The sequence below is a fragment of the Rhododendron vialii genome, chromosome 6a (assembly GCF_030253575.1).
Source record: "Rhododendron vialii isolate Sample 1 chromosome 6a, ASM3025357v1".
NCBI classification, from domain to species: domain Eukaryota; kingdom Viridiplantae; phylum Streptophyta; class Magnoliopsida; order Ericales; family Ericaceae; genus Rhododendron; species Rhododendron vialii.
The window spans coordinates 9,677,956-9,694,569 of NC_080562.1; the positions used below are offsets into that span (position 1 = coordinate 9,677,956).

The window sequence follows — 16,614 nt, forward strand, 5'->3', positions numbered from 1 at the left end:
CAGGTAGCGCTTGTTGAAGTGGCTCTACCGAGCAGTTTTAAAAATAGTTTGAAAACGAGAGTATTCAGGCTAATAGTTCTAAAAAAAGGATTAGTTCGATAAAAATCTCCCCAAAACCTCTCAACAAAGGCCGACCTCATCCTCTCCCTAACCGCCCTGTCCACCACCATCGCCGCCGACATCGCCACCAGACAAACCCTAACTGCCCCGAACAACCTCTCCGGCGACTCCTCCTCCGCCTGCGCTGAGTAGAAAGTGAAAAGTGGGAGTTTTTCCTCCGCCTGCGCTGAGTAGAAAGTGAAAAGTGGGAGTTTTTCTTTATGGTCAAACGGAAGATAAAACTGAGTTTTTCATTCAATCCATATCACAAACAGTTGGTGTCCATTATTACTTGTACTCACATCTCTCTCTCTCTCTCTCTCTCTCTCTCTCTGGAATACACGTATACAAGTTCACATACACCTCAGCAGAGAAACACAGCACTACCTCACAAACTAACTTCTAACAAACTCAACGGAATATAATCTAGTGCTTAGTCAGACTCATAATAGTCGGTGTGCCTAACATGCGCCTCCACCACGAACCCCATGTCCACCGTCATCGCCGTCCAACACCGCGTTCGCAATCACCGAGCTTCCAATATCCACCTCGATATCCAAGTAATTTTCCCCACGGGCCACGGGCCCACGGTAATACCGACACGTCAGCGCTTTACCCAACAAACACGCCGAGTAATTCCCCACGGCGCCCTTCGCGATCCACAGGCCCTTCACGATCCGGTTCAAGCTGTTGCGGAAATGATCCTCTCCGTCGATAAACTCCCTCTCTCATTTCGACCGTAAGTTTAACGCTCCTGTCAACTCCTTCATCGTTCACATCACCACTGTCGCCAACCGTACAGCCACCGGTGACGTCGCAGACAGTGAGATCGACACAGAGAGAGGAGTGAGATTGTTGTGAGGGTTACATGGCCTGAGGGTTTGATCGACAACGAGGTTTCAACGAAAGAGGATTCGATCGAGAGTGGGAGAGGGTGGAGGGGTGATTTTGCCGGTGCGAGAGAGGGTGAGGGTGAGGTTGTCCTTTGTTCGGAGGTTTAGTGGTTGGGGCTGAGATGCAGAGGCGGGAGGGTAAAGTGAGAGAGAGAGAGAGAGAGAGAGAGAGAGAGAGAGTGTGTGTTTTGGAGGTTACTGGGGTCTGCGGTCCTCTGAGGGTAAATTAGGAACTTGCAACTAATGGGACAAAAATTGGAGCGCCTGTGGACATATTAGGAGCGCCAAAATCAGCTCCTTTTTTTTTTTTTTTTGTTAAAAGTGAGAAGATTGTATTGATAAACGTCCAACGGCACTTACAAAACGGAGATTATTATAAAGAATTTGGACAAAGCCAGACTAATCGTCTAACAAATAAAAAATGAGTAAATCACAAGGCAATCAATGTCTTTCATCTTAACTCAGACATGGCCTGACACAATAACAATACTTTTAGACTGCTTAACATTTAATTAAGAGTCTCAAACGAGACAAAGTGCAAAGTTAAGGACAAAAGACACTAAATACCCAGACGATCAGATACACTCCAACTAAGTATGAACGCACCAATGAACTCCCAAGAACTACAGATCTGCCAAGTCGTCACAAGTTGCTCTGTCAAAGACATCGTGTAGGGATAGAACGCTGAAGTATTAATATCATTGTGAAGCAACCTCGATTGAGAGAACCTGTTTGTCTATTTTTTCTTACAGTCGACGAATCGACTAAGAGTTGTTAAGCATGCTGGAAATGTGAGTGTTTGTGGTGATGGGGTTTGGTTCCTTGCCGTATTTCAGGACTTCTCTGGAAGCAAACTTAATGAAGTGAATGGAGATAAAAGAAGAACAACAAAATGGACTTTATTATTCCTCGAGGTAGAAGTCAATCGACTATGAGAACACAATCGAACAGACAGTTACGTTACAAGCTACTCCTAGAGCAAGAAATGTAAAGTACAGATAAAAGTAGAAGCCTTTGGGCGATTGATTGGGGGTTCTAAATGTCTTCTTTTCTTGTATTTATAGGCTGTCATCGACTTGAAATTCAAATCAGATGGAATTCCCTCCTTCGATTTGAATTAAGTGGTTCCATGCTCCCTACTCTTGCTCCACTATCTGCACGAAGCGGTTACCTTTCCATGATCTCACATGTTCCCAATGTTGTAATTGCTTCAACTGCCTGCTTGCATTAACTGTCTTACCCACGATCTACACGTAATGCATGTTCTGAAACGTGTTATGGAGTTTGAATACTAACCGTCGATCAGTCCACTTGATTTTCCTTAATAGGCTTACATTAATTAGTCTAAACGTGCTGACACGTGTAATATTTTGACCCAATCGATTACATTAGACTAAATTACTAAATTATGGTGTAAACAAAACCCAATCTGTATAGAAAATTCGTTTACAGACGAAACTAACAACTTCCGTAAAACGAGAGACAAAACTCTCATAGATCAAGCGACAAATCGTTGATCTGGAGAGCCGGAAGAAAAAAAAAGAAAAAACAAAAAAAGAGAGTCAGAATAGTATACCATGACCTTCACCTCCCGCTGCCGCATATGGGTATAACCCACGAGTAAGGGGAAGGAAGAAGAGGAGTTGTGGTAGCTAGGATTGAGAGAGAGGGTCGGCTAGGGTTGCCCTCATCTCCCAAAGAGAAGATTGCGTCATTGTTCCGACCCTCATTTTTGGGATTAAAATCCGGGAAATGTTCAATACGTTAATTATTGCTAAATCATTTGGGGGAGTTAGTTATCATTTGCTGGTTTTTGTTCATATACTTGAATCAGAATCTAGTAATAAGTCTTGATCTGGACTCTAATCTGCAAGGGGGAGACTTGACTAAGACACGACCGTTTTTAGTTTCATGTTCTTGCAAATTGCAACTTTCAATTGATTAAGGCCTCTTTGATTCAGGAATTCAAACACGGCATACTATTTTAACGGTGGGGTTTGTTTTAATTTTTTGGTACATCAAAAATTTTATTAAAGAAGTCATGCGATATATATCTACGAAAGGAATCCATAATAGAAATAAAGGAAAGAGCCTCATAACGTGGGTTAGTGAGGAATTAGTAGGTTGGTTCATATGGGGTTTCAAAAGCTATTCATAACCCTTAATCTCAAATGTCCACGATAGTGTTCAAACTCTGGCCTTTCACATGAAAAGACCATGAGATGTCAACTGGACTAAAGACCATGAGATGCCAACTGGGCTAAAGCCATTGGCGAGACTAAGAAATTGGCGGAATTCAGGCCTCTTTTTATATCTTCAGAGAATGATCGTTTCCACAATGGGACACACATTCGACTGGGCCAATATTGAATCCACCCCAAAGCCTCACGTCTGAATCCAGATATTTGGAGTGCAAATGTCTATTTAAGTTAAGGGTTGAGCTATTTGCAACCACAAATTTTCTATACGTAATCTGTTCTAAACCTAACCCATGAATCTTATAATAATTTCTTAAATGCAACCTAACAAATATCCCTAAAATTCCAAAAATACACTCTCCTTCCCCCTTCACCACTAATAAATGTCTATTTATCTCTTCCGTTTCTCTCTTTTCTTCTCCCCTGCACCACTAACAAACTCCATAACCGCCGTTGGAGTTCATCAAGAACTCACCGGCAACGTCACTAACACCACTGCAACCACCATTTTGCCCTTCTCCCTCTCTCCCCGTTTCTCTCTTCTCTGTCAGTTCACTACCACCACACAAGCCAACACTACCAACACCAGCAGCAACAAATGCTTCCTCCACCACATCCGTCGGCCACTGCTTCGCCGTATGTCACACCCTCGATTTTCAACATAAATATAAAAGGGTTTTCCACAATAAAATCTCACGATTAACCGTACCATGCCCCAAAAGGGTTTGACATTTCCATTCCCATAAATTACATTTCCTTGTCCAAATGTTTACAGAAAGTACATCATCGGCTCAACAGCCCCCAAAATATACAAAAGTGTCAAATGGAGTTACAAGTACATCTTCCAAAAATAGGTTTACAAAGATGGCTAAGTAACTCTTCAATGTTAGCTTTCAAAACCGTGTCCACATCCAAGCACTCCAAACATGTTGCTACTGCCCTGTGTTAGTACCTGAAAATGATGGAGGGTCTGAGCTACACTAGCCCAGTAGAAAGCTCTAATCTAACAACGTATGCATATGAAATGTAGGAGTAGTCACGAGATGAACAATGGCAGCAAGATCAAACGAATGGACAATAATAGCAATTTGAATCCAACACTCCATTTCAAACCAATCGTGAGTCTTATCGAACAAGCTTTGAAAAACACCATAAGTCAAGACGTGTCTCGTACATGTGTCATGAGCCGAAGCTCTAACTGGGCCAATTAAAGGACCCCAATGTCCTCTGCCAGGCTCTTTACCCTTTCGGGATGTCCTAAAATATCAATTATGAGCTTATAACTCATACCGGGCCAATTAAAGGACCCCGATGTCCTCTGCCAGGCTCTTTACCCTTTCGGGATGTCCTGATATGTTCTCGTCGTGTCCGCAAGGTTTCAAAATCCATTTTCCATCACGTTTATACCGTTCAACCCAACTTTGATTCATAAAACAATTTTCGTAAAATCATGTCCAAACGAACATTTGAGTCATGGGAATGTTCAATGAGGTCCACGGATACAAATGATCAAGTTAGGGATCGTTTGGGAGGTGTTTGAATGGGTTGAAAGTGATGGGAACCCAAAACGATGAAGTACGAAGCAAAACAGAAAATGCTGGAGATAAGCAACAGGTATCGATACCAAGGGACATGGTATCGATACCATTTGGTCCAGAATCATTCCAGAAGCAAGGGTATCGATTACAAGGGCCCAAAGGTATCGATAACAATAGATTTTCTGGGTTTTGGAGTTCAAAGATATCGATACTTATGAAAATGGTATCGATGACAACGGGTTTTCTAGGCGTGGTAACGTAAAGGTATCGATAACGATTACCAAAGGTATCGATAACATAGCTGTTCGAGCAGATTTTCTACAGATTTCAGTGGGTTTTTCAACAACAACCACAACAATATCAACAACGATCAATGGCAAGAATCAAGCTACAAGAAACAAGTCATAAACATATATTGATAGTTAGAACTCCCTACCTCAAGATTGAATAACGAATTTAAAGGGTTTTCCAAGCCCTAGCCACAATTCTTGAAACCGAAAGGAATACGTCTCCACCGAGCTCAAACCGGCGATATAAGGACGAAAATACGCGAAGGAGGTGAAGGATTTAAGGTTGCTTTGTTGGGGTTTTGGGTTGTTTGGGTGAATTTTGGAGGGAGTGTAAGAGAGAGAGATGGGAGCCAAGAGAGGGAGAGGGGACGGGAGAGTGAGAGAGTGGAGGTTGGGGAATTTTATTCCCTATGCTCACACACACATATATTATACACACTTAGCACAAATCACACACTCACCCTTCAAATGCAACACTTTAACACATTGACCCCAATCCTCAATTTTCCAAATCATTTTCCTCCTTTTATTTCTCGTAAAATATTTAAATCAATTTTACGAATTTACGGGTCTTCACACCGTAACCTAACCTCTTGGAAAGGTTCACACCCTAAGCGTAGGGCTAGGTCGTTGAAAGCATAATAACCGGTAAAATCGGAATTGTTCCCACAGAGAAATCTTCTTTAGCAAATTTGGATTAGATGTTGCGCAGAGAGTTGTGGCATTCAAGCGGCCAACTTTGGTATTTGATTTGAATAATGAAATTTAAACTTGAAATTGAACTAGATTAGAGATGGTCAAGTCAAAGGGATCGATTACCCACGACTTAGCCGTCAAACGGTTCCTTCATCTAACTCATGAGTGGACCGAAACCGTCCGGATTCCACTAGAAGAATTAAAAGCTGAAGACTACTTATGACTTAATTCAAAGCTCTAATTCAAATTGAACTCATTTAACGCAAGTGAGAGGCGAAAACGAATTGTTTGCACGCGTAGGATTATCAAGTTCGTAGCACGAGGCGATAAACTTCATTGATCAAAGAAACCACCAACCCCATGATCAAAACTAGAAATCATGGGTTTAATTCATTCAAAACCTTGAAATTAAGCTAAAGTTAAGAGAAACCATTTAATCGACTAATCCACAGGGTGAACCTCACCCCATGACCTAACCTATATACTACTCACTCATAGCATAAAGACTAGAAAATATGCTTGGAAAGGTAAACATGATTAACCGATAAAAACGGAAATAAACTTGATTTATGAGAAGATCCATACAATAGCTACAACATTAACACATGAGAAAACATCAAAACACTTAAACTTACTTGAGTTGTTGAAAATAGAAAGCTTGAAAAACTAAGAACACAACATGGAAATTCTAGAAAGCAAGAAAAAGACTTTGGCCTAAACTAACTATCTATCTATGGCCATTAATGGCTTACAAAGCTATTTATAGGCCTTACAAATCAGTCATAAAATGGACCAAAATGTCCCCAAAATATCTCAAAAACATACTAGAAGTAGAAACTTTCCATATATAGAAGGTTGAAAAAGTTAACAAAAATCTGCACTACGGGCTTTGGTACCAATACCTAAAAAATGAGGTATTGGTACCAACTGAACTGTTTTCCAATTCGGCATGATGGTACCAATACCTAAAAAATGAGGTATTGGTACCTATGTGCAAAAACTGCAGAACTGAACAGCTTGGTCCACCAAGCCTTCTTGTAGTCCGACGGCCTTCCGATGCTTCATTACATGATCAATGGGACTTGGCGGAGGTGTCCCTAGTGGCCTTGGAATCTCGGATACCCTCGAGGGCCATCCTCGATGCATATGCCTTGCTTGAAACACTTTGGCATACTCCTTGCCAACCTTGACCTCCGGCCAATCTCCGAGGCTTCTTGTGGCACCGTTAGGCTTTGGTGACAATGAAACATGTGTTGTCGGGCACTTGGACACTTCGCTACATCCCAGAACGTCTCTTGGCGTACAAAATCGCCTTATTAGCACGTTTTACTTGAAACACACACAAAAATACCTTACGTGCATTATGGGATAAAAACGACAACATATATGTACAAACACAACATGCTAGAGGACTTAAGCACCAAAAATATGCATTATTGGGTGCTTATCAGCCACAACCACCACCACGAACACATTCTTAGTTCTCTCTTCTCTTCTCTTCTGCTGTACACACCACCACCATCACCACGAACACATTCTTAGTTCTCTCTTCTCTTCTCTTCTGCTGTACACACCACCACCATCACCACTATGTATCCAAAATTTCAAAAAAATTCCCCGACATATTCGGATACACATTTCTGAATATTTCCGACAGTTTCAGATTTTAAAACTTGAAAATGTATACAAATTTCAGATTCTAAAATCTGAACACTTTATAACACATCTTGAAGATGCACCATGTATTTTTTTTTTTTGTTAAAAACGCAGATTCTGACTGTTAAAAATGCAAAAAACGCAAATCCCGAATGAATCATGCTCCGTAGAACGCATGCATGAAATGTGCGATGGAACTGGATTCGTCGGTGAAGAAATGCGAGTTCCATACGAAAACCGCCGGCGGCAGCGGCGGGAGTAGGAGGAGGGGACGGATGAAGTGGTAGGTGGGTACTGGTAGGTGGGAGGTGCAGATCAAAAACAAAGTAAGTTAAACTACCAAATGCTAAGATAGGTTTATGCTTCAATTCGTTTTTTGTTTTTCTTGATTTTTCCGAGCCCAACTGAAGTTGAGCGAGGGTTTTAGTTGAATTAGCTGTTTCAATTGATTGATTCTTCCTAAAATAACACAAACCCACCTCATCAATCTAGATCGAACTTTAATCTCAATCAGAAATCACACAAATATCCACTGAACTCCCATCAAAATCATTACAAAAGACACGTCCTTCTCTTTTTTCTTGCAAAACTCTGATATTATTTCTACAAAATCAAAAAATTTCAAACCTGGTCGGAGTAGATATTCGGGATGAGTTTTCTGGCAAAAATGAAGTCGGCCACGGGCTATCGACGTGGTCGCCGATGAGTGGCGGAGGAGACTGGTAGATGGGAGGTGGATTGGGGAAGAAGAGTGAAGAGGAAGATGACCTAGAACGACGTTGTTTTATTGGAGGTATTTTTGTCCATTTTTTTAAGGGCATTTTTGTACGAAAGTGATTAATTTTAGAACAGGATATGTATAAAAAATTTGTGGTTGCAAATAGCTCTGGCCTAAGTTAAAGCTGGCTTTGGAGTTGGGGCTAGGCTAAACCAAAGGTAATAAGTACCACAAAAAATGAAAATCTAGTGCATATTTATTCGAGAATATTAAAAAATTATTACGTTTTAAGAGAGTCACGGCACACCAAGAAAATGTTGGCTCCAAGCTGTGCAATTATCTTGGGAAGCATGCAGTATTGTACTTCAATTACAAATCAGTAGGTAGGAGAAAATTATCAAGTGATTGTCTTACATAAGTTCGCATGTTACAGATGTCAAACATTTCAAACTTTGGGGCCAATAAAGGTTTATCTAGTCGTTAATTTCAGGGCTTCATAATTAGTTAAAGCGAACACAAACTGCCTCAAACATCCTGTTATAAAAGAAAATAAATACAAATGAGCATTATTCAAGCCAAAGCCTGTCTCATTACGGTCTTCAATTCGACTTCAATCTTGCAAATTTTTATGCAAGTGTGAATATTAAAAGAAACATAACATGTACCCTGCAGCTAATTTAATTGGTGAAATCTTCAACATTAAGGCAAGAATGTCGGAATTTGATGTACTAGGTTTTCGATATTTGGTATAGCCTGCTCTTGAAGTTCTGAAACTTATTAACGTTATAGGCATTTGTGGCATGAAAGTTGCAACTTGCTTTATTTGATTTATTTCCATCAAGTACTATTTTTCTAATTTCTTTGTTGAATTACTCTTGTTTAATCTGTGGAGGCTCAATCATTCCTGACCAACCATGTTAAGTAACGCAAACTCAAAGGCACCTAAAGCGGCTATTGCACGCACTAAGATGTACAAATTTTCTGTTTACTGTTCGTAAAAAATAAATTTCCCATTTTTGTTATTTCAATTGACCAATTTTTGCATATGTGTATTCGAGAGAATTTAGTTCCTTTCTTGTCTAGTACACAGAGCAATAGGGCGCTGTATAGCAAAAGATTTTATTAGTTAAAAAGCCAATTTGAAAGTAGGAGGGAGCGGATCAAAAAAAAAAAAAAGTAGGAGGGAGGAAATAGAGAAAGGGAACAAACTACAAAATGACAGTTGGAGCTTTTTCTTGACCTTGTTCGTTTAGGGATTTTGAGGAAGGTTTTTGAGAATAATTAGTAAAGAGAGATAGATAGAGAAAATTTATTAGATACCATGCATAGGAATTTTAAGACCCCAAATGAACAAGGTATCAAGGGTGATTATATATCTATCTATCTAAGTGATTATCAAGGGTGTTGTGCGGTGGTACATAAGACTGTCTTGTGCACCATCCGAGCCGTTAGTTCGGCAATCCAACGATTCAAATCTTATCTCGGTAATGAATGGTTAGATGCTACACAGTCGAGATGAGATTTAAACCATTAAATTACCGAACGGACGACTTAAATGGTGCACAGCATGACACCATCCCCGGTTCGGTTATCAATCTCTTCCACGGCTAAAATTTGTGGCAGATGGAGACACAAAATCATAGAAATCAATCTCCATCACATATCTTCGCACCTCCCCTCTTCCCACCTTATCCCTTTAATATATATATATAATATACACACTTGCAGTGAACTGGTTCGATGCATGCCTCTATGCATCTTTTTATTTTTTTTATTTTTTATAGTATAATATTAATAAAGCATTTTTCTACAACACATTTATAGGACCCAAGTTACCCAACATAAAAATTGTTAGTCCCACTCAAACATGGTAGGTCGCACTCAAATATGAGGTGAGAAATTGGCCGGCGATCTCCAAGGTTGGGCAGGTGGGACCGTGGGTGGGCTCCCGAAATGCTGCAAGACAGCTTTCTGTAGAACGCTGTAGTGCACTATCACAAGTGTTCAAAGTATTTTTAACGGTTCGAATTAAAAACGAATTCTTTTAAAAAAAAGTTAACTTTTCTGTAACTCTTTCCCGAAAGAATTTTGTTTTCAAGCCGAACGATTAATTATCGAGATAAACCATCCGGATGAGCCTCTGCCTTGCAATATCCGAATTGGCGTTAAGATCTTCCAAGATGGGGCATGTGGATAAAACGTGCAATCCCCCCGCCAATCACAACTCAAAGAAATCTAAACCCCACCCCCCACACCCTCTCTCTCTCCACACAAAAAGTTAAATCAAACCACCCCAGTCAGTCCCAATCGCTCCAACGGCCCCTCAAACGTAGAACAAACGACCTTTCGAACACTGGACTCCCCCCCCCCCCCCCAAAAAAAAAAAAAAAAAAAACCTCCGTGCGAAGCTGATCCACTCGTTACGGTCTCGTCATTTTGTGCGATTCAATTCTCGCCGCTAATGGCTGTTTCCACCGCATTCACACGGCCGGTGAAGCTCGAGGCTCTACTCCACATCAACAATACTGCCGCGGTCGCCGCCTCATCGCCAGCGGTGGCGTTGTCGCCGTCTCAAGTTCGCATGCCCTTAAAACCAACTCGGACTACTAAACGAGCCGCAATTAGGTGCGAGGTTGCTTCCAATCTCTTAGTTGAAACCACTGATCACGATGTCAATTCTGATCAATCAGCTTATACTTCTTCAAGTATCTCTGCTCTCGAACAACTCAAGACCTCCGCCGCGGACAGTACGTCAACATCTTTCTCTTACTCCGATACAGCAATTGCCATTTCGTGTTAAAAAGAAAGAAAGAAAAGATATAGCAATTGCCATTGATTTGTCAATTGCAGTAAGTCCAGAACTAAGAACCACGCCTACGTACACACCCAATCACGTACACATGATTTGTGGTACCCCACACACACTACACTACAGTACCATCTACACCATGACACACTGCATGGTGCAGTGTGTGTGGGGAGATCACAAAATTACATGTGAGTGAGTGTGTGTGATTTTGTGTATATCGGTGTGTGGTTGTAGCATGGTTGTTGTCAATCAGTGTTGTTGTTCTCTTTCGTGATGATTCGGCAATTTGAGCATCTCTAGTGTTTTACTCCCTCTATCCCAATTAATGCATGTCTCTCAAAAAAAAGTTTAATGTGATTTCCAACATTACCAACTTATTCCCTACCTTTAAAACTACAGTAATTTATTTTTAAAAAAAAATTTCGTGAGGGTTGGTTTGTGGAAACTTCAACGTTTTTTTCTACGACTTTTCAAACAAAACGAACAATTTGGGACATCTCAAAATAGAATACCAATCAAACAAAATGGGACAGATGAGGTAATATCGATGTGAGTAGCTAGTACTACTTTATTGGAAGCTTGTAGCTAATGATTGGTGCCAGACTGCTGTAAGGGCATCTCTAATTTCTGAGCCATCATTGAAGCAAGCTCGAAAAATATGGCTCTAATGGTGATAAAGTCATCTTTTTTGTTAATTCATCACACTTACTATTGTTGGATCACTTGAGTCGTTTTATTGACATTCGAACAAACATAAAAACACATGAACATACTGGTGACGTGACAAAATGGCTGTCATTTCTTATATCACATAAATGTTATAAACAACACACAAATGCAAAATTATTCTTTTTTTTTTTTTGGTCAAGCGGAAAATCAGCAAAATTATTCTTTGACTTGAGAAATGACCGACCATTGCAGGTAATTTATTGAAGCCTCTAGCAAAATAATGACTTACCATTGAAATGCTCTAGATGCCATTTCACTTTTTTCCCTCCTCAAGAGGACACAAATGCAAGTGCTACATGTTGATTCGATGTTGAAACAAACGAACTTGCGAAATATTTAGCAACAGCAAAACCTTATTCCCAATTCCATTGAATAAGAAAACTAGAAACCCCATGTGCTTTGATCTTGGATACTTCACAGGGGCGCTCCAGGATTTTCAATTTAGCACTGACAATAATGTGCAAAAAGTTTTATATTATGTATCTATAGATGTTCTTTCTGGTTGAAAATTTATTGACTGGATTATTTTGTTTTGTTTGGGCTATACTATCCGTTTACTCATAAAGTTAGTGGGTGTTTACTTTGACTTCATACGAATCACCCAATGCAGACAATAATAATAAATAAAGAACCTCCAAATTATAGGTAGAGAAAATTGTGTTTTTGTTTGAACCTGGGGTCACTTGAACCCTCTAAATCCCAAGAAACAGCTGCCTCAACTTGTTAGATGATCATTGGAATTTTCATAGGAAGTAAAGTTTTTTTTCGAAATTTTAATTAGCCCACAGAGATGGATTTTTGTCAAGAAAAGAACAAGGACAGCAAGAAGTGACCAGTGTTTATCAGGCTTTGGTTCCTATTTTTGTTCAGGAGTAGTTAGGGAAATTTCAATTTGCTGCTAAAAGTTTAAAAATAGTCGGAGTTTTCTTTATTTTGCTTGTGCGAATTTGGATATTACATGAGATGAAACTGTCATGTCTTTCCTTTCCGTGCTGCCATTGCGACTTCAAAGCAGTGGAGTTATATTCAGCGGGCTACCTTATTTGTATTGCAAACCTGTTGAATTGGAAATCAGAAAATTGTCTTGTGTGGAGTATGTCTTATCTGTAATCTAATTTCATTGTGTTGTTCTAGACTGAGTGTGGTCCTTTTTCTTTTTTCTTTTTTGATGTTATCATGCTTTTCACTTGATACTTGGTCACATTCATCTTCATATGCTATGCTGTATGCTGTACAATTCTCAAATTTCCTTCTTCGGGGTATCTTCAGTTATTGAAATTGATATAAACAGCAATTTCAGCTGGTATGGAATCCACAGATAAATTCTCTGATGTGCATCAAACTAAGCTCCTGATTTATTGCAATTTTGTTTCTAATTCCTTATGTATTAACCCAAGTCGTTAATTTAATTTTTTATGTGCTTATCATTTTCGATAGTATGAAAATTCTCCTCCTCTTTTTGTTAACTGTCATTAATTTGCATCATCTTGCCTCCACGTAGAATGCTTTTAACTTCCTGTACAACCATCAAAATACTATAAGAAACTTGTCTGATCTATAAAAAAGAGTTGGAACTTGTTTGATGTTTATATGTTGACAACATGAACAACGAATTAACATCACAAGTTTGTTCTTTAAACTTGTCTGGCAATCTTGACAGGAAAGTTTTATTGAGGATATGGTAAATAAGCACCGCAGTCACAGATTAAGGTTTTCCAAAAGATCTCTGATATTCTATGATCGATGTTGTCAGGGTATACGAAGGAAAGGAGCAGTATTGTAGTTATTGGGCTCAGTGTCCACACTGCACCTGTTGAAATGCGTGAGAAACTCGCGGTTCCTGAACCCGAATGGCCTCGAGCCATTGCAGAGCTGTGTAGTTTGAATCATATAGAAGAAGCTGCTGTTCTTAGTACCTGCAACAGGATGGAGATATATGTTGTTGCCCTCTCTCAACATCGTGGTGTAAAAGAAGTCACTGACTGGATGTCAAAGGTACTTTTCTATTTCACTATCTGCGTTGTGTTGTCATGTTGTTTCTTTTGAGGCTGCCATTTGGGGACTTGGTCAATCTTGGGCCGCATAAGTTAACAATGTCTCGGTGTATGAGATAGCTTTGATTGCTTAGGAGGACATTTTGTTGCAACTGTCATTGCGAGTGACACATACCATGCTAGGATATGACCAGAGTCCCCTTGGCCTATGGCCTATGAATTCATTTGGAGAATAAGTACATTCTCTATTCGAAACTTCACTGGTTGCATCAAACTGTTTTTATATTGTCCTTGTCACCCTCTCCACTTTTATATGCCTGAATACTTTTTTTACCCAGAAATCAGGATGCCCAGGTTTCGCTGCCTATTTCCTATATGACAGCGGAAATCCGTGCTTCTGTCTAACTTGTGTTGTGTATGTTACAGCGAAAAAGTTAATGCAATTATCATTGTTAAGACATTGCTCTTGTTCTATGGCAGACAAGTGGGATTCCTGTATCAGAGATTTGTCAGCACCGGTTTTTACTGTACAACAAAGATGCCACACAGCACATCTTTGAAGTATCAGCAGGGCTAGACTCCTTGGTCTTAGGAGAAGGCCAAATCCTAGCCCAGGTCAAACAAGTTGTTAAAGTAGGTCAAGGGGTCACTGGCTTCGGTAGGAACATCAGCGGACTATTCAAGCATGCAATCACTGTAGGCAAACGCGTAAGAACTGAGACTAACATTGCAGCGGGGGCTGTTTCAGTTAGCTCGGCTGCTGTCGAGTTGGCCTTAATGAAGCTTCCGGAATCCTCTCACTCTAGGGTGAGGATGTTGGTGATTGGAGCAGGCAAGATGGGGAAGCTTGTGATCAAACACTTGGTAGCAAAAGGATGCACTAAGATGGTGGTAGTGAATAGAACTGAGGAGAGAGTAGTTTCCATTCGCGAGGAATTAAAGGATGTTGAGATAATTTACAAACCCCTTTCGGAAATGCTAGCCTGTGCTGCAGAAGCAGATGTTATTTTCACCAGCACTGCATCAGATACACCCCTTTTTTTGAAACACCATGTAATCGATCTTCCAACGGCTATTCAGGAAGTTGGGGGTGTGAGGCTTTTCATTGACATATCTGTCCCTAGAAACGTGGGTTCTTGTGTTACAGATGTAGAAACTGCTAGAGTTTACAATGTGGATGATCTGAAGGAGGTTGTGGCCGCTAATAAGGAGGATAGGCTACGAAAAGCAATGGAAGCTCAGGAAATCATTTCGGATGAGTCAAAGCAATTTGAAGCGTGGAGGGATTCATTGGAGACTGTTCCCACAATCAAGAAATTGAGAGCATATGCGGAAAGAATTAGAGTCGCGGAGCTAGAAAAATGCTTATCGAAGTTGGGCGATGACATCTCAAAGAAAACGATGAAGGCTGTCGATGATCTTAGCAGGGGGATAGTTAACAAGCTCCTTCATGGCCCAATGCAGCACCTAAGGTGCGATGGGAGTGATAGTCGGACTCTTAGTGAGACCCTTGAGAACATGCACGCGCTAAACAGAATGTTTAGTCTTGAGATAGAGATATCTGTTTTGGAACAGAAGATTAGAGCCAAGGTGGAGCAAACCCAAAAGTAAAGCTCCTATTCCAAACTTCTTTGTCTATACTTGTCTTCACTTTAATATGAATAAGATGAAAGCTTCATCACCCTGTTGTTAGCACTTGTACTGTATGTAACTTCATTTTGGATAGAAACCAGTATGAGGTCCCTGAGCGTGCGTGATCTTCTACCTTTCCCTTTCATTTATTGGTGGTCGTCACTTCCTCTAATATGGAGTTCTTTCATGTGGTTATTGTGAGCCTTAAAGTGTCCACTCGGCATTGTAAAATGTAGTATATGGTTGAGGCTTGATCTGTGTACCAAATGATTCGTCTCAAGTCTGTCTGTGTATGAAATACTATCGATCCTTGTACATTGTAACAATTTACTGATTAATTGAAGATTGAGGCTTGCTTATGACCATTCCATTTCTATGAGGCTTTGCTTTTTCCTTTCTCTGTTTCTGTATGAGACTTTGTTTTGGAAGTTACTCTATGCTAGCATGCTTTACTGGGGAGTGTGTTTGTGAAGCTAAAGAAAGGGGTAATAGCAGTTCATATAAAATACAGAAAACTTGATATTTGTCTTACAGTTGGTAGTGGAGGCCTGGTTTAGAGAAGCCGTAACTTTAGTTTCTTGGCGTAATTCGAGCAACATGGATCTGTAACTTTTCTACGAGGAATCTTATTCCCTCTAGGATTGGCAGAGCTGCAGAGTTAGACATGTTTTCAACTAAAAGCAGGTTAGGAGGTGCTTATGGTCACGCCCAGGGAAGGAAACTGTGCCGGTCGCCCGTCGCTGCCCATTTTGTCCTAGCCACAAAATGGGTTTTGGTAAGGTACATCAGCTGGGTTAGGGATTAAGTTCATCTATTAGCATATCTGTTAGTACCCTAGAGCAATCCTTCTGCCTGAGAAAACCTTCTGTTCTAGTAAAGGTATCCTAATCGGATTGAATTTCCGTTGCACCAAAAAAAAAAAATCCTAATCGGATTGGATCTAAGTTGTCAATGCATTGCCACCCACTGACAATTCTGAGGAGGAATAGTAGGGATCAGATTCGAAGGATATTTCTTTGAGGTGATATTGAGGTTACTGAAACAAATATTAGGTTTCAGAAATTCTTGTGCAATTGTCAATTTGGTGTGAATGGAGCAAGATTTGCTGCATTTTTTATGGTCTTATTACATCCTTTACTGGTCACGTACATTCAGGAAAACTGCAGGTTGTGGTTTTGGTAATAGTTACGGTCCTAAACTTGGTGTAGTGGGCCGCGATACTAATCATAGCTCAATGGACCTGATGTGCCTATAGTCCCTTGAGCCCGCATGTATAGGATAAGGATAAAGAGCATAGAGATTCCCTATTCGTTTGGGGGATAGCCGGATTGGAGCCCTGATCCGGGTCATGTACAGAGACTG

At 40.3% G+C, this 16,614-nt stretch overlaps 1 protein-coding gene and 2 long non-coding RNA genes across 3 annotated transcripts; 2 read left to right on the top strand and 1 right to left on the bottom strand.

Annotated features, from left to right (window-relative positions):
- Positions 1 to 114: 114 nt before the first annotated feature.
- Positions 115 to 641, top strand: LOC131330741 (uncharacterized). Its single transcript, XR_009201193.1, has 2 exons — positions 115 to 268; positions 312 to 641. It is a non-coding gene; the product is annotated as an uncharacterized LOC131330741 (long non-coding RNA).
- LOC131330740 (uncharacterized) lies at positions 334 to 1,172 on the bottom strand. The gene is made up of 2 exons (XR_009201192.1): positions 463 to 1,172; positions 334 to 413 (listed from the first exon to the last, which is right to left on the bottom strand). It is a non-coding gene; the product is annotated as an uncharacterized LOC131330740 (long non-coding RNA).
- An 8,684-nt stretch (positions 1,173 to 9,856) lies between these two features.
- Positions 9,857 to 15,617, top strand: LOC131330742 (glutamyl-tRNA reductase 1, chloroplastic-like). The gene is made up of 3 exons (XM_058364423.1): positions 9,857 to 10,835; positions 13,380 to 13,621; positions 14,101 to 15,617. The coding sequence occupies exons 1-3, from the start codon at positions 10,550 to 10,552 to the stop codon at positions 15,229 to 15,231; spliced, it is 1,659 nt and encodes a 552-aa protein (XP_058220406.1). The 5' UTR covers positions 9,857 to 10,549; the 3' UTR covers positions 15,232 to 15,617.
- The last annotated feature ends 997 nt before the right edge of the window (positions 15,618 to 16,614 follow it).